Source organism: Vulpes vulpes, chromosome 6, assembly GCF_048418805.1.
Source record: "Vulpes vulpes isolate BD-2025 chromosome 6, VulVul3, whole genome shotgun sequence".
In the NCBI taxonomy this organism is placed as follows: Eukaryota; Metazoa; Chordata; class Mammalia; order Carnivora; family Canidae; genus Vulpes; species Vulpes vulpes.
In genome coordinates, this window is record NC_132785.1 from 58,676,070 (window position 1) to 58,693,682 (window position 17,613).

Here is a 17,613-nt window from a genome sequence, read left to right on the forward strand (position 1 = left end):
TGAAATTGCTAACCAGCTGACCAGTGTAATCACAAGGGTCCTTTAAATGTGGGAGGGGTGGATATGAGAGTCAGGGTCCGAGGGACACGAGGAGAGACACCACTGGCCTTGAGGATGAGGATGAAGAAGCCACGGAATGCGGGCAGGCTCCAGAAGGTAGAAAAGGCAAGGAAACTGATTCTCCCCTGGAGCCTCAAGAAAGGAACGCAGATTGCTGACACCTTGATTTTACCCTGGAAAGACCCATTTCGGACTTCAAGTTTTTTTAAGCCACCAAGTTTGTGGTAATTTGTTAGAGCAGCAGCAGAATCCTGGAACAGATTTTGGTCCTGGGCGCAGGGGCTGCTGTGACAAAGCTGGAAGTGGCTTTGGAACTGGGTGATGAGCAGATTGGAAGAATTTGAGATGCAGAATAGAAAGAGCCTGCACTGCCTTGCAGACCACTAGAAATACGGATTCTTTTTTCTTTTTTAAAGATCTTATTTATTTATCCATAAGACACACAGAGAGACAGAGACAGAGGCAGAGACATAGGCAGAGGGAGAAGCAGGCTCTCTGTGGGGAGACCGATGCAGGACTTGATCATGGGACTCCAGGGATCTGGGATCATGACCTGCGACCTGCGTCGAAGGCAGATGCTCAACCACTGAGTCATCCAGGCGCCCCTAGAAACATGGGTTCTAACAGCCCTGCCAGGGAGGGCTCAGGAGGGAATAGGGAGCATAGAAGAGAACACCTGTACTGTCTTTAGAGGATGCCTAAGCTGGCGGGAAGGGTTTAAGTGGAAAAATGGACTTAGGGTGCCAGAGTAAGCTCAGCAGGAAACAGGGAATGTGTGACTGGAGGTAAGGAGACTTAGTGTCCCAAAGCTGTCTTCGAGGGACAGGTACAGGGGATGCAGAAGTAAGCCATAGGGCCACACCCTCCGGGGGCTGCAGCCTCGACAGAAGAGGAATAACGAGGGGGCAGCTAGCCTCCCAGGGCTCTAGTGATGGAGTTTCCTTGGGCACACCAGTCACTTCCTCATTCTCTTGCTGTGTTTTCTTCAAAACAATGCTCAAGTGTGAAATGGTGCCACTTCTTTCCTTGCTGCCTCTCCCCCTCCCCTGCAGTCAAAAGCCCACGGGGCGGCACGTAGGACGGGCTGGGTTCACTCTGCTGAATGATGGGCCACATCTTTTCGGGCAGTTCGGACCAACCAAAGCAATGACACAGGAGGGTGGTGGCGGATTCTCCTGGGGCCCCATCTCGTCTCTGGGCAACTGCCTTTTGCTTCCAGGACCTACCAAACCTTCACGGTGAATGCCCCACACCTGTGTGCCTGACTAGGCAAGGGTCGGAGTGAAGAAGGCATGATGAACAGATCTGCACCTGCACAGATCAAAGTCTTACTCCCTCCTCGCTTCTGCCAGCCTCCACTGCCCTGTCCCTAACGTGGAAGTGATCTTACCTCCCTCGGAGGGCCCCTTGGGTCACTGAATAAGACACCTATTAACCAGCCTAGCAAACCTCTCCTCCCCTCGCCAGCTGCAAAGAGCCAGGACTCCTTCGTTGGAAAAAACAAGAGTGAGGCTCTCAGAGCCCCACTTTCATCTTCATTACCAAACATCTGGGCACCCTGCACACCCCCACGCTCCCACCCACCCACCTCCTGTGACCAAGGGCAGCACTAAAAACAATCCTCCAGCAGGTCCTCATCCTCTGCCTTGGTTACAAAGAGTAAAATGAAACAGCTTAAAAAGCAATGTCTGAAAAAAAAAAAAAAAAAAACAATGTCTGTGGAACGGGAAAAAAAATCCCCTCCAAAGTTAAACTTCTGAATTTCCAACAAAGATGAAGGAAAGGTGTCTATTCATAGCTGTCTGGGTATCTACTCATACTTCCAAGTTGCCCATAACCCCACAGTTACCAGGATGCCAGGCACAGTGATGGCCTATGTCCCTGCTAACTCCAAGCCACAGTCACCCTGCACTTGTGTCCATAGGTCAGCAATGTGGAGACACTGCCCTGGCCTCCCCTGCAGCCCGGGCAGCCTTACCCAACGCACATGAAGGGTTCCAGGAACAAGAAGGCAGCAGACAGGAAATGAGTCGCTACCCCCACCCCCGCCCCCAGCCCACTCGGGAGCCTGGCAAGATGTCTAGGACATGTCATCTGCCGTATTACAAAACACTCTGGTGATCAAGATTCCAGCTGCATCATGCCCTTGTCACTGAAGAAAGCGGCCAGTCAAAATTACTTTGCTACTTCACACTCTTGATGCCGGAGACACCTGCCCGGACACCAAAGGTCAACTCCTATTCCAGAAACACCACATCCCATGGTGAAGGTCAGCTTCCACGGGCAGCCGCTACAGGGTCTCTCCGTGTGGGACCCCAACACCAATCCTGCATCATCCCCTTGTAAACCAAGGATCGCAGTGAAGCCCAGCTGGTCTACCAAAGGATCAAAAGAGTCAACCCTGGACTAAACAGGCAGCCTAGTCACTTCAATTTGATTTGACTTCTAGAGCCTGTGTCCTCTCCCCACCAAATGTTTAGTGCTAGAAATTCAGCTTAAGGAAAGGATCTGGGAACCTCACTCCCCAAAGAAAAGAGCAGGGATGGGTACATTTGTACGTGGGAGACGCTGTTTTCATAGCATGATTGCAGACATTATTACAGACGTAATAACCCGGCCGGGTTATTAAGTAATAATAATATTACTTAATAAGTAATAAGACAGCCCGGCTGTAATAAGACAGCCACAAAGAAAGCAGGATGGAGGGGGAGGATAGATGTGCATCGTGAACTTCATTAACTCCATTTTAAACAGAGAACTAGGGCAGCCCAGGTGGCTCAGCGGTTTAGAGCTCCCTTCAGCCCAGGGTGTGGTCCTGGAGACCTGGGATCGAGTCCCGTGTCAGGTTCCCTGCATGGAGCCTGCTTCTCCTTCTGCCTGTGTCTCTGCTTCTTTCTCTCTGTATCTCTCATGAATAAATAAATAAAACCTTTAAAATAAAAATAAACAGAGAACTAGGGGCCCTGGGAAGAGAGTGAAGAGTCTGCCTTCAGCTCAGGTCATGATCTCAGGGTCTGGTGATCAACCCCCATGTTGGGCTCCCTGCTCAGTGGGGAGTCTGCTTCTCCCTCTACCTCTGTGCTTGCTCTCAAGAGCTGTCTCACTCTCTGGCTCTTTCACTCTCTCTCAAATAAATAAATAAAATATTTTTAAAAATAAAATAAAAATGAACAGGACTAGTTCTAATTTTGTTTACTTAGCAGACCAGTGTGCCCAAGTTGGGAATTTAAAATTTCCAGACAGGGCCTTCGGGTATATAGGTCATTTCTCAAAGTGCTGGCCTAAAAAAAAAAAAGTCAGACCTTCAAGTTTCAGGCTTCTAAAAGTCATGCTCATTGAAAACGTGCCATACGATGCACAATGTCTGTATTTACTACAAGCATCTTATTCCTGTTCATGGAGAAGGAAGTAAATTCTAGATAGCACTGCCGTTGCCGGTGTACTTTTGCGGAGTTAACAAACTGAAAGCCTGAATCAAGATCCTCTGATTTGTACTTTGGAAAACTCACAAATACTACATGTACTAAAAATAATTCATTAGTATCTTAAACATGTTTCTACAAAGAACCACTTCAAAGCCCAACACAGATAGGAGCTGAGCCCAAGCAGGTGATGAGTGAAGTGGGAAATGCAGATGTGCTCAGGAAGGAGAGGAGAGAGGCCAGAGCTCCCCACCAGCTCTCCAGGCTACACCCTCAGGGAACGCTCTGCACTCCAGCTTCCTCTTCGGTAAAGAAGGGGTAATCGTCCAGCTTGGCCCCCCTCCAGGTTGGTGGGGATATCGAATGAGATCACGTCCATTGGCGGAGGTGCGGGGCGGGGGGGGGTAGGGTCCCGTTAGCAGGCTCAGCACAGGACCGTGGGGCCCGGAGCAAAGCCTCCGCAGGCTGCACAAGACACCAGGAGCTTCTCTCTTAGGAGCCAGGGGTGCTTTCCAAGTGTCACCTGTATGGTCCCTAAGACCCAGCCAGGGGCTGACGGCTTCCCAACCAGCAAAGGGCAGCGGACCACGCAGAGACGGTAAGGGGCCAAGGGGCCTCGCAGAGCCACGAGGCCCGACGCCGAGACAGGGTCCCGCAGCGCGAAGGCGGAACCCAGCGCAGCGGGACCTGCCGGGACACCCCGAGTCTGGAGATGCTCGGTCCGCAGGGCCTCAGGACGGGGCCCGGGCTGTGCGCGCCCTCACCTGCCGTGTCCCAGATGGAGATGTTGTAGGAGCGCCACTGCTTCAGGTAGAAAGCGCCGCCCACCGTGCTCACGGTGTCCGGGAAACGCCGCTCCATGTACCTCTGCAGCAGCGACGTCTTGCCCACGTTCATGTCCCCCAGAAGCACGATCTTCCCGTCGGGCTTCCTCATCTTCCCGCACGAAGGCCCCCTCGTGCTCCCCGCGCCCCGCGGGCAGGTGCCCCCAGGGCGCCGCCGCCGCCGCAGCCGCCCCCAGGGCGCTCGGACCCGGGACTCGCGAGGATCCGGATTCGCGGAGACCCGCGCCCGCAGGCCCCTCGCACTTGCGGGGACCGCACGAACCCTCCGGCTCGGACGCCTGGGAGCGAGGAAGAGGAAGCGCGTCTCGGAGCCGGGGCACCGGCGCGAAACCCAGCCCAGCGCCCACGTGGGGCGTCCGGAAAGTGGCGACCAGCACCCGTCCCGGGCGCCCCGGGCCCGCCCCGGCCCCGCCCCGGCCCCGCCCCGGCCCCGCCCCAGGCCCCGCCCCAGGCCCCGCCCCAGGCCCCGCCCCAGGCCCCGCCCCCGGCGCCCCGGCCCCGCCCACGCCCCGCCCCCGGCGCCCGGCGCCCGGCCCCGCCCCGGCCGGCCGTGGGTCTAGCGGGCGCCGCTGGGTGTGCGCGGGCGGAGGCCCTCGGGGCGGCTCCGGCCCTGCGCGGGGGTGGGGGGCGCGTCCGGCGCAGCGGCGCCCCCAGGCCCGCCGGCCGCTTCCCTGCGGGTGCACTAAGGTAGCCACCAGCCGAGGCCGTTGTGAGAAGTGACCCTCGAGGAGCGTCTGTGCAAACCCTTCCTCGCGGTCCGCGATCAGAGGCTGGAAGGCGGGGAGGCTGCGGCGGGGCGCGGGAGCTGACAGTGTCGCTTTTGTTTCGTGTTCTTCACTTCTGCAGGGAATCCTTCGGCTGTTTTACATCTGAAAGGTGGACGGCGGGGACCCCTTAAAACTTCGGAGTGAGGGCAGCCGGGTGGCTCCGGGTTTAGCGCCGCCTTCAGCCCAGGGCGCGGTCCTGGAGTCCCCGGATCGAGCCCCGCGTCGGGCTCCCTGCATGGAGCCTGCTTCTCCCTCTCTCTGTGTCTCTTATGATTAAATAAATAAAATCTTAAAAAAAAAAAAAAAAAAAAAAGGGAGTGAAAATTTGCCTACTACTAGCAAAAGCTTTCCTCCTTCCCTTTTTGAGTAGACCTTGAAATGCTTCTCAATTGTGCAGCGCGTGGGATTTAGTATTTTAGGGAAAATGCTGAGGCAGAACTCGGTGCTCTAGTTTTAATCCCGGTAGGTGGTGTGCTGAGATCACCGTGTGTGCTGGCGGGTCCCTGCAAAAGGGGAATGGATGGGACCTGGCCCACTTCGGTGCTGTGAGAACAGGAGGGCAGAGGTGTGAGAGCATCTCCCGCCCTGTGAGTCTCAGGATGGGGAGGTCACCGCCAGACCCACCTTTCCTAATTCCAGCTTTCGCTTTCCAGGGACCTGCATGCTCCCCACTCCACAAGTCTAAACTCTGCACTTCATGTGCCCCCACTCGCTGCCCACAGCTTTTAGGAGAGTTCTGCTACCCGTTCCCCTCTGCGGCCCTATCCTGCTCTGCTTACTTATCTCTATCTAAAATCGTATTGCTTATTCACCCATCGAACTGCAGCCTCCCTCTCCAGAATGTGAGCTCTGTAAGAGGCCTGCAGAATAAAGGCAGAAGGAAGTATAGATAAAATTAAACTTCCTTATAACCTGCAGCCCATTGACAAACTTGAGGCAGGCAGAGTAGAACCTTCCTCCAGGAACTCCCACTCTCCATGTGAATGCCTCATTTGAAAGAAAAACAACCTTGGTGGGGTTTTTTTTGTTCTTTTTTTTAAGATTTTATTTATTTATTCATGAGAGACGCAGAGACAGAGAAAGAGGTGAGACGCAGGCAGAGGGAGAAGCAGGCTCCAAGCAGGGAGCCCGACGTGGGACTCCATCCTGGGTCTCCAGGATCAAACCCTGGGCTAAAGGTGATGCTAAACCGTTGAGCCACCTGGGCTGCCCTTTAAATATTTTATTTATTAAAAAAAAAAGATTTTATTTATTTATTCATCAGAGACACACACACATACACACAGAGAAAGAAAGAGAGAGAGGCAGAGACACAGGCAGAGGGAGAAGCAGGCTCCATGCAGGGAGCCCGATGTGGGACTCAATTCCCAGACTCGATCCCCAGACTCGATCCCCAGACTCCAGGATCACGCCCTGGGCCAAAGGCAGGCGCTGAACCACTGAGCCACCCAGGGATCCCCACAACCTTGGTTTGATGATAGCCTGGCTTCCAGGATTCTGAGTCTTCTTTAGCATACGAAAATCATTTTGGAAACTTCTTTGTCTCTACCTCTCCCAGTTCCGAAGTGTATAATCAGCTGATCCTCCCGACTCTACTGCAGCTCATTCTGTCCACAGGTCCTGTCACCATGCTATAATAAAACCACCTTTTTGCACCCAAGGCATCTTAAGGATTCCTTCTTGACCCTCAGCTCCAGACCCCAAGATTTCCACAGTATAAGGAAGGGATTTTTTTGTGTGCTGCTCACCAGTGGGACTGGTGAAGCATATCTTTCACACAGTAGTTGCTAAAAAAAAAAAAAAAAAAAAAAAAAAGCTTTGAGTCAGGGGCACCTGGATGGCTCCGTTGGGTAGATGTCCAACTCTTGATTTTGGCTCAGGTCATGATCTCAGGGTCGTGGGATCAAGCCCCAGGTCTGGCTCTGCACTGGGCATGGATCCTACTTAAGATTTCCTCTCTCCCTCTTGCTCTGTCCCTCCCCAGCTTTCGTGAAGAAAGAAAGAAAGAAAGAAAGAAAGAAAGAAAGAAAGAAAGAAAGAAAGAAAGAAAGAAAGAAAAGAAGGAAGGAAGAAAGCTTTGAGTTAGTTGAGTTCACCATCCTGGTGAGACCGGAGCTGTGTCCTACAAACACATGGTGACCCGCTATCCACACCCTCTGGGTTTGCCTCACCTGGGCAGCCCGCCAGTCCCCATCAGTGTGGGCAGGGCCCCCCTCCGGTGAGTCCTGTCACACTCCTTTCTCTGGATGTCCCCAACCCTCCCAGTCCTTCCATGCAGTTAAACCCCTGGCGCTTCCTAACCAGCTCGTTATATTCACTATCATTTCATTCTTAACTCCAATAGTAATTTTAAAATTCCCTAGGGACAGGGAGTATGTTTTAAAGGAGTTTTGTCAACTCTAAAGAAGCTCTTCAAAAAAAAAAAAAAAAGAAGAAGCTCTTCATCATTCACTAAACATGGGGCTATAAGCCCATGAGGGTCCTCGGGTTTTGTTGTCTGGTGTCGCCCTCCAACTGGGACATGGTCTGTGCTCAATTAATGTGTATTTGAAGACATTTCGTTAACCGAATGTTGTTTCCCCTGGAAAAACTGTGGCTCTCAGAGCAGGTTTGCAGGGGAGAGACTGTCCCAGCACCTCACCCAGTGCCTGGCACATAGCATTCACTCAGTGAGTTTGTGAAAGAATTTAAATTGTCCAGCACTTCAAAAGACAAAATTCAACCAAGAAAAAGTCTCCATATCAAATTTCAACTACTCCTAAAAAATGCCTTAAGACTGCCTATTTCTATTTGGGAGGCCATATGGAGGAAGGAGGCAGATGTTGGGTGTGTCTGTGTAAGGGGCTACTCACCTGCCAAAGATGATGTTTACTCTGCCTGGATTTAAACCACAGGCCTAACAGGCTGATCCTTTTTCCGATTGCTAGATGAAACATTCCCAAGGCCAAGAAAAATATGTAGTTTCCTTTAAAAAGAGATGTCAACTAAGCAACTCTGGGCCTGTCTACAGTGAAAATCCAAGAAATAAGAAAATGTAGTTGCTTTCATTGGATTTTGCAGAGTAACTTGGGAGTGTTTCTAGGTACCTTTGATGTAGTTCTTGGAGGGGTGCTGCTGGTGGTGAGGCCTGGGGCCAACAGCCAAGAAAGAATTCTTGATGTGTCTTTGGTGCAAGATGGTGGTTTTACCAAAGCACAGGGACAGGTCTCATGGGCAAGAAGACCTGCTGCTGCTCTGGGATTGTGAGGGGGGACTTTTATATACTTTGGGGTTAGGAGAAGTAAAGATAAGGGAAGTTCCAAAAGGACTTTCATATGCTAAAGAAGACTCACAGGATATAGGGGGCCCTGCTGTTGTCAAGCTAAGATGGTTTTCCCCTCTTGCAAGGCATTCACATGAAGACAGTTGGGAGCTCCCTGGAGGAGTCTTATACTCTCCCTGCCTCAAGTACTTGTCAATGGACTGCAGGTTATATGGACATTTAATTTTATCTGCATTTCCTTTCACTTTTGTTTCCCCCATCAGATCGTTGAGGAACAGTTTTATCTCTTAAAGTGCTTTCCTCCTTTTTAAAAAGCAATGGAAAGCAAAATGACTAAACCTGGCCCTGCCTCTATCATACATCCATTCAGTGGGTAGGAATTGCAGTAGTAAGCACGAAGCCCCGACCTAGGAGTAGAGCAATGAGAAAGACAGCCAACAAAATAAATAAGCAAAATATATAGTGTAATCATTGGACAATGATTAAATATTAGATGGAGAAAAATAAAACAAGGATGGAACATAGAGAATGAGGCCTGATGGTGGATGTAGGGGGTTCCATCTTATACAGGATATCTTCAAGATTAAGTTTTCATAAGCCTTAAGAGGTAAGAGGTTGAACGTGCATTTATCTGTAGGAAGAAGGGTTCACATAGAGGGGAGTGAGAGCAAAGGCCCTGATGCAAAAGCCCACCTGGTGGACCGTGAGAGATCAGAGCAGCTAGAGTGGCAGAGAGAAGGTGAGTTAGACATTAGGTCTGTGAGGGGGAGTTTAGGTGCGGCAGAGCCTAGAGGTCATCTTAAGGGCTGTGGCTTATACTCTGAATGAGATAAAAGGATACCAGAGGATTCTGAGCAGAGGAGAGACAGGATCTGTCCTACACAGGGTCACCTGCCTGCTGTGTTGAGGCGGCTATGGCAGATGCAGAGACCTCAGGGAGAGACAAGACTGGTTGGGATTAGGGTGATAACAGAGGAATGTTCAAAGTTGTACACAGTCTGAGGTAGAACCTACAGGACTTGCTGTGGATTGGATGGGGAATAAAATTGAGGGGAAGGCGATGCCTGGGTAGCTCAGTGGTTGGGTGTCTGCCTTTGACTCAGGCCTGGGGTCCTGGGATAGAGTCCCACATTGGGCTTCCTGCATGGCGCCTCCTTCTCCCTCTGCCTATGTCTCTGCCTCTCTTTCTCTGTGTCTCTCATGAATAAATAAATAAAATCTTTTTTAAAAATTGGGGGGCAGGAGGGGGGATGAGGGAAAAGAGGAAAGGGAGGGAAGGATAGAGAGAAGAGCCGAAGACAAGCATCTGGAAAGATGGGATGCCACATGCATCTATTAGCCCTAGAGTGACAGCAGTCCTCTCTAGAGCAGGGCTGCCCAACTCAGCACAGCGACGGGCACTGTACTCAGATATCTCTCAGTGGTGGTGGTGGTGACGTCCTGTGATGTTCAGCAGCACCCTGAACTCTAACTACTGGGTAGGAGTAACACGCCTTCCATTGTGACAACCAATAATGTGTTCAGATCTTGCCCTCTATCCCCTAGGGGCAGGATCACCTTTGGTTGAGAACCACTGCCATAGAATAATACGGATGAACTTTAAAATTTATCTTTAAATTTTGTAGAAGTGAACATCACTCGTACTTTATTCTCACACATACTTTACAAGGTATTTATAAATATTGTGGAAATCCCCTATTTGTCCCACATAAAAATTGCAATGACTATTAGTCACCTACTAAATAGTATTGGGTTCATTCTGTATGTAACCTCTCATGCTCATAGCATCCTTAGACTCCTTACAAGGGCAACCAGAGCCGAGTGTGAGCAAGCAAGTTTCTCAGGGTCACACAGCTGGGCTTGCAGCAAAGGATGTGTCTAACCCTGAAGTCCCTTTCTCTGCACCACGCCAGCTGGGCAAGGACTCCAACATTTACATCCATAAAATACCGATTTCCTTCTCTGCATTTCACACCACAGGACCCACATCTATAAGGTGTTCTCTTAATGAACCCCGGCCACTGAAGATGCTACCTCATTAGGGTGGGCATGATGGGTTGAGCTGTCACATCCTAAGGTGGAAGACGTTTTTGCCCGTGTGTCCAGGCATTTCTTTCATCTCATCTCTTACTGGTGGGATTGCCAGGTCAAGTATATCTACATTATGCCAGTTAGAATCAGGTTCTCACTGACAAGGATAGAAAGCCTCACATAACTGGAGTTTCAAAGAGACATTTATTTCTCTCACAAAAAAAGTTAGACCGTCTGAGGCTGGCCTCAAAGTCCTCGGGACTCCTTCCAGCACACAGCTCTGCCAGCCAAGAGGTGACTCCCACCCTCCTCCTTCTGGTTGGAGCTCCAGCCAGCACACCCAGGTTCCTAGCAGCAGGAGTGAGGGAAGGCCAGAGTGTCAAGTGGCTGACACATGACACTCTTGCTTATATCCCATTGGCCAGAAGTTAGTCACATGGCCATACCTAACTGCAAGGATGGCTGGGAAATGTAGTCTTTACTCAGAGTCCTTGTGCACCCGGATAAAAATTCTGTAATTAGGAAGGGGAGAAGGGGAGAAGGGGTAATGGGGGAGGGGAGACAACCAGCAATTTCTGACGCTCACAAGAACAAACTCAACTGATACTGTTCAAAATGCCTCAAAGCCACAAATACTATGTCGTTATATACTTCCATTAATACTGAATTTCAGTATTCTCTTCTCCTGGGTGGCAAATAAGCTTTCAGTTATGTGTCAAATCTAAATGATAATCTCATTGGGGCTTGGTGGACAGATGCATTGAGAGTAGTGACTTCGGCAAGGGACTCCAAAGAGAAGAGTGCAATGCACATGCTGAATACTTGCCCTGCTTGTCCAACACCCTCCCAACACCAGGTGATAAAGCTCCCTCTTTACCGATGTGGTAGGTATAAATAGGTCTCCATTCCGTCTGTGTTTATTTGATCATCAGGAAGGTCAAAGTCTTTATTTAAAAAGTCTACTGGTCATTAATGCATTTTTTTGTGAATTGCCCGTTAAAACCTGTTCCAAAAAAAAATTTTTTTTGGAATACTTTTGAATTATGGTGCTACTATAGATTTGACATTCTTCAAAATAAAAAATTGGGAGTCATATCTGTGCCATATGTAAATAAATTTCAAACATATAAATATAACATGTAAATTAAAAACATGTAAATAAATTTCTATGATATATAACATACAAAAGCTTGTATATATTTGTTTACTCAACCTTGCTTATGGTGATTTAAAGAAAAAATTTAGGGGATCCCTGGGTGGCTCAGCAGTTTCGTGCCTGCCTTTGGCCCAGGGCGCAATCCTGGAATCCCGGGATCAAGTCCCCCATCGGGCTCCCAGCGTGGAGCCTGCTTCTCCCTCTGCCTGTGTGCCTCTCTCTCTCTCTCTCCATGTCTATCATAAATAAATAAAAATAAATCTTTAAAAAAATAAAGAAAAAATTCAAAAGATTTTATTTATTTATTTGAGAGAGAGAGAATACGAGTGGTGGAGTGTGGCAGAGGGAGGAGTAGTCTCCCCACTAAGCCGGGAGCCCCATGCAGGACTCAATCCCAGGATCCTGAGATTACGACCTTAGCTAAAGGCAGATGCTTCACCAACTGAGCCACCCAGATACCCCTATTTTTTTTAAGAAACAGATTGTGGGGGGCACCTGGGTGGCTTAGTGGTTGAGCATCCACCTTTGGGTCAGGTCATGATCCTGGGGTTCTGGTATCAAGTCCCGCATCAGGCTCCACACAGGGGGAGCCTGCTTCTTGCTCTGCCTATGTCTCTGCCTCTTTCTCTGTGTCTCTCATGAAAAAATAAATAAAATCTTTTTAAAAGAAAGGAAGGAAGGGAGGAAGGAAGGAAGGAAGGAAGGAAGGAATGAAGGAAGGAAGGAAGGAAGGAGAAAGAAAGAAAGAAAGAAAGAAAGAAAGAAAGAAAGAAAGAAAGAAAGAAAGAAAGAAAGAAAGAGAAAGAGATTGTGTCCACTCCTGCATAGTGGGGAGGGGGCAAAGGGAGAGGGAGAGAGAATCCCAAGCAGACTTCCTGCTCAGTGTGGAGCCCCACATGGGACTTGAACGCACAATTCTGAGATCAGGACCTGAGCCAAAATGAAGAGTCAGACACTCAACAGACTGAGCTATGGAGGCACCTCAGTGATTTTTTTTTTAACGTGCAAGTACTTTTTATTTGTATATAACCAAATCTACCTATTTTTCCTGCATAGTTTCCAGCCATTTCAATACCTACTGTGATCCCTTCAACTGACTGCTGAGTATATGGAAAGATCTGCAGAGAACTGGATTTGGAGCCCAGATTCACCAGGGTTTTAAATGAGTGACTGTGGGCAAGTGTTCCTAATGGTGGTACCCTCTGTGCCCTCATCTACCAATTGTAGATGATACTGCCCCATCAGTGCTGTGGGCAAGCGATCCTCTAAACAGGGGCACACAGTAAGCACCAGTTCTCTTATTTCCTCCTGTTGGGGGAGCCCTGAATTCAACCAGCATCCTCTCAACCAGCACCACCAGCGCTCAGTAGGATGAATCAGACCCTTGGAGACAGCAACCACACCGCAACCAGGGCAAGAAATTGTGGGTGTTTATCCAGTCGGTTTTACTTTTCGATTTCAGAACCCCACCCCACCCCCAGTTTCTTGTCTTCTTCCTCTTAGAATTCCCTGCATCATCTTCCTTCTCTGATCAGCTGATGACCCAGGGCTGGATTCCCAGGTACGCTGCCATGGGTGCACCTGCCAGAAGGCTGGCACTGCGTCATTCCAGGACTAGGGTATCAACACCTCGGGACCTTTTACACAGCTGCTGGGCAAACCACATTCACAGAAAGACTGTTCAGCCTAAATCTAAACACAGATTAGGGGGTGGGAAGGAAACCTAAGTGAGAACATCTGAAAACTCCTTTCCCTGCTTAAAAACAGTGAAACAAAATATCCAAAGCTGCAATGTTGTCACTACTGCCTTACAGGCTGCTATCGTAGATGGACAATCAGCCACATCCATTTCTTCTTAGATTTCAAAACATACCTTCATTTGATTTGACATCAATGCCTTCCCTCAGCTAATTTTCTATTTTTCATAAAAACTATCCCAAAACCTCAAACCAAATTTAAGGAATTTTGTAGGAATGGAAACAAAGTCAATACGAACTCCAAAAATGGTAGATGTCTAGTAAAAAGAGAATCTTCCAAAATAAAAAGTATGGGGTGTCACGCAGTACAGGTCGGGGGCACAGCTCCTGCCTTCTGCTCCATCAGGACATCTTCCTCCCAGGCTGCCTTGCACCAGCCCTTAGTCACACACATGCCAGGCAACCTTAGGACGAGAACTGCCCACGCATCACATAGCTGGTCTGGGGTCAGCCCTACAGCATCCTCCATGGTGGTGTCTTCCAAAGCATCCATTCTTTCTATCCCAAGCTCAGCTCCATCCAAAGCTGGGTGATTCCACAGGTGGGCCCCCCATGTGTGGGCCATCTGTTCTTTTCTAACGCTGCTTCAAGCATCTCTCGACACCCTTCTCTGTCTTGTGATGGACACACCGGTCTTTGTTTCTTTCCCCCAAACAGACCACTATGTCCTCGGGTCAAGGATGTTGACATATGGTCCCTGCTGTGTTCATCTGCTCGGGCTGCTGGTTGGCTTAAGCAACAGACATTTATTTCTTCGAAGTCCTGGAGGTCAGAGATTAAGGCAGCCCGGCTCCGTCGGGCGTGGCTGGGGGCTGCCCCATCCCTTGCTGGCAGCATTGGGTAGGAGTCAAGATGCAGGGATGAGACACCTTCCTTTCCTCTGTGTGACGGGTCAGCTTGGCCTGTACCTGGCCCTCTGACCGACCTCAAGTTGGTCGCAGAGGACATCTGTTTGTGGGGAGGAGGGTGAGAGGGCAGTGCTACTGTGGGGCCCTGGGGCAGTCAGTTCCCCGCTCTGCTTCCCATGGCCCCCTGCCACTGTAGCCTGCCACCTCCCCTCTATCTCTGACCCTGGCAGAGACACCCCTTTCCTCTCTGGACTCCTGATCTTTTCAGGGTCCCCCTAAGTGAGGACGCCTCTCCTGCTTTCTGCTAAGACTTGGGGTCCGCGGCATCTGGCCATTCCCTGCAGCCCTGTTCAGTTCTGAGAACCCTGTCAGGGATCATCTTCCTTGGGCCAGGCTAGCCAAAACCCAAAATTCCCTGGCCCCACTCCCCACGAATATGCAGTCAGCATCTCTGGGTGGGGTCCGGCCCTCCACGTGGGTCTGAGCAGCTCAGGCTGAGGTTGCTGCTCTCAGCAGCCCCGGAGCTGACCTCCCTAGCCTCCTTGGCCTCTCCCCAGCAGGCCCAGAGCCTCATGGACACCGTGGGAATCCCCTTCCTTTGCTCAGAAGCAGAGCAGGGTGTGCTCCGCAAACCCACTCAGCCAGGCCTGCCCTTGGCCTCGGCTGCACCTTTCTAGCTACTGTGTGTAGTTATGGGGACAGAGATACCCAGAGCTCGGAGGCTGTTGGAGGCCCATTGTGTTGCTGCCTCTTTTGCACAAGGTCCCTAGCAAAGCTCCTCCAGCGGGCCAGGCTTGGCCACCCCCCACCCCTGCCCCAGGCCCCAGGGTCTCCATGGTGAAGTCACACACACCACCAGCTTAGGAGAGGGGTCCTCCCTGCACACTTTGCCTTCAGATTTTGGTGATCGATCTGTGACTTATTATTTTTTTTTAAGATTTTATTTATTTAGTCATGAGAGACACAGAGGGAGGGGCAGAGACGTAGGCAGAGGGAGAAACAGGCTCCCTGCAGGGAGCCCGATATGGGACTTGATCCCAGAACCCCGGGATCATGCCCTGAGCCAAAGACAGATGCTCAACCCCTGAGCCACCCATGTGCCCACAATCTGTGACTTAACTACCGCTAAGAAGGCTTTGTAAAGGTCTGTATTTGGGGGTTTTCTGTCCTTTCACCTCCCCTGAAATGTAAGCAGTTCTTCCTTCATCTTCCCCTTAGTCTAATGCTTTGGGTTTGGGTTTTTCTTTAATAGCTCAACTTCCTCTTGCAAAACAGTGAACTTCCCTGTGCAGATAGAACAAGGAACTCTAATTGCTTTCAATTTTTCAGTAACTGATTGCATGGATTTTGAATGTTTTTTAATCATTGTGTGAGCAAGTCTTCTACAACCTCTTCAGCCTGGACAGAGAATGTGAGGGCTTCTGAGGCAGTGGGTGGGATATTTAGTGGGCCTTAAAAGAATTCCTTTTCCAGGTCTTTTATGGATATGCCCGCTTTCAAAGATTCCACTTCTCATCTCATACAGTTCTTCTCTTATTCCTCACTGATTCTTTAGAATTTGCAGCGATGATGAGCAGGTGTATGAGCAGGAGGCTTCCTCCCATAGGCAGCTGCCACTCCTTCATTCTCCATAACACTCACGGGCACCAGCTGTGCCACTTCCTCCAGGGAGCCTGCCCCCCACGCACCCTGCAACTGCTCTCACCCACGTCACCCGGGATCAACCTAACAGTCACTTCAGCCTTTCAACCCATTTGTGGGCTTTGACCCTGTTTCCCACTTCCTTCTTGAAAGTCTGTGGTTTCACGGGGCATGCTTCTCTTTGCCCCCGTCCCAGGACTCGAACCTCATCACGTGGGTTTGCTTTTGGAATAAACTCACCACATATTCTTTAAGTATACTGTAAGTCTTTATCTGTGCCCTGAAACCCTGTATGTGCAATATGAGCTAGATTTCCTTGGAATGGAAGTTTGGCCCCTCTGGAAGGAAACCTGAATCCTGCCATGACTAGACTTGTAAAAACAGGTCTTCTTAAAGACTCCAGAATTTCTGAAGATCTCAAAAAATAAACTTGCAACAACGAAGCTAATGCTAAAAAAAGATCGTGATGCTTATCTCAGGATGTTAGTGCTGTAACCTGTATCCTTAAGCAACCATTTGGTCTGATCTGAGGATTTCTGGTTCTGGGAAATTTCCTGAATTGCCTCACTATGAAGCTTGGACCTCACGGGGAAGAGATGATCAGAACATCCCACACGTGGGCAGAGGTGGGGCAGCAGACAGCTGTCTTCAGGGTACAGTGTGTTGTCAACCCCAGAATGCCCGCCCCCCCCCCGCCCCTGCTGAAATTTGTATCATGGTGGAGAGAACGCTTTCCCTCTACCAATGCAGCCTCAGTGCTGTGGGCCTGGAAATCTAACAACAGGCAGATGAACAGGAGAAAAGAGAGCAAGTGTATTCACACCCATGTGAGGATGCTCAGATGAAGCGGCCCCTGAACAGAGAGATACCGGGGTTCATATACCAATCTAATAGTGCGAGGCAGAATAGGCTGCTATGGGGAGACACATGAACTTTTAGGGGAAATGGGAGGTGTAGCCATTGTGCTGATGTTTGTTTATGTGATTTCTCATCCTGGTGCCAGTTGCCAGTCTCCCTCCCATCTAGGGCTGAAGCTCTGCTTTCATTAGATGAAGGAAGCTCTAAAAACGCTTCTTTCTGCATCCACTGTGTGTCAAGTGTTTTCAGTTTCAAATAATCTTCACACCAGCTCTGTGGGGCCAAGTGGGTCCCTCTGGGACCAATAGCACTCTTGCTTAGAATTTCACCAGAAGGATCCTTCTTGGGGTCCTGGATGGAGGCCAGAGCACATTGCTTGGGCTCCCTGAGTCCTGCCAAACACAATCCCTGTGCCCTCCAGGAAGGCCACAGCCCAGCATTCCCAGCAGAAAACGGGCAAGATTCCTGCACTTCACTGTGCAATTTTGGTTTCATCTTTAAGATGAAAGATACGTACTTGCTGTGGCCTGGATGTCTGTGTCCTTCAAAATGCCTGCGGTGAGACCCTAAACCCCCAAGCTGATGGCATTAGGAGGTGGAGACTGGGTCGGAGGAGACTGGGTCCTGCAGTAGAGCCCTCACAAAGAGGATTAGCGCCCTTAGGAAGGAGACCCCAGGAGATCCCTGCCCCTTCCTCCATAGGAGGACACTGAGAGCAGCCGCCCTGGACCTGGATCTCCCAGCACCCTGACCTGTGACACCCGGCCTGCAGAACAATGGAAATACCCTCTGTGGCCTGGAAACCACCAGTGCATGGGATTCTCTTATAGCTGCCTGGACGCACTAGGATTGTTTACTATTTCTTAGACTACCCATGGGGAATAAATGTGTTTTCATTTCCCAAATGTTCCCTCTAGCATTTGTCTGTAATATGGACAGACAGGAATCTGAAGACAGCAGTGTCCT

General features: G+C 50.0%; 1 protein-coding gene across 1 annotated transcript in view; it reads right to left on the reverse strand.

Moving 5' to 3' along the window:
- The window catches only part of RAB20 (RAB20, member RAS oncogene family), a 28,653-nt gene extending 23,938 nt beyond the window's left edge, over positions 1-4,715 (reverse strand). Inside the window, exon 1 of the mRNA XM_026008862.2 lies at positions 4,247-4,715. Within this exon, the coding sequence (XP_025864647.1) occupies positions 4,247-4,418 (172 nt within the window). The 5' untranslated portion in view covers positions 4,419-4,715. The remainder of the gene's footprint in view (positions 1-4,246) is intronic.
- Between the last annotated feature and the right edge of the window lie 12,898 nt (positions 4,716-17,613).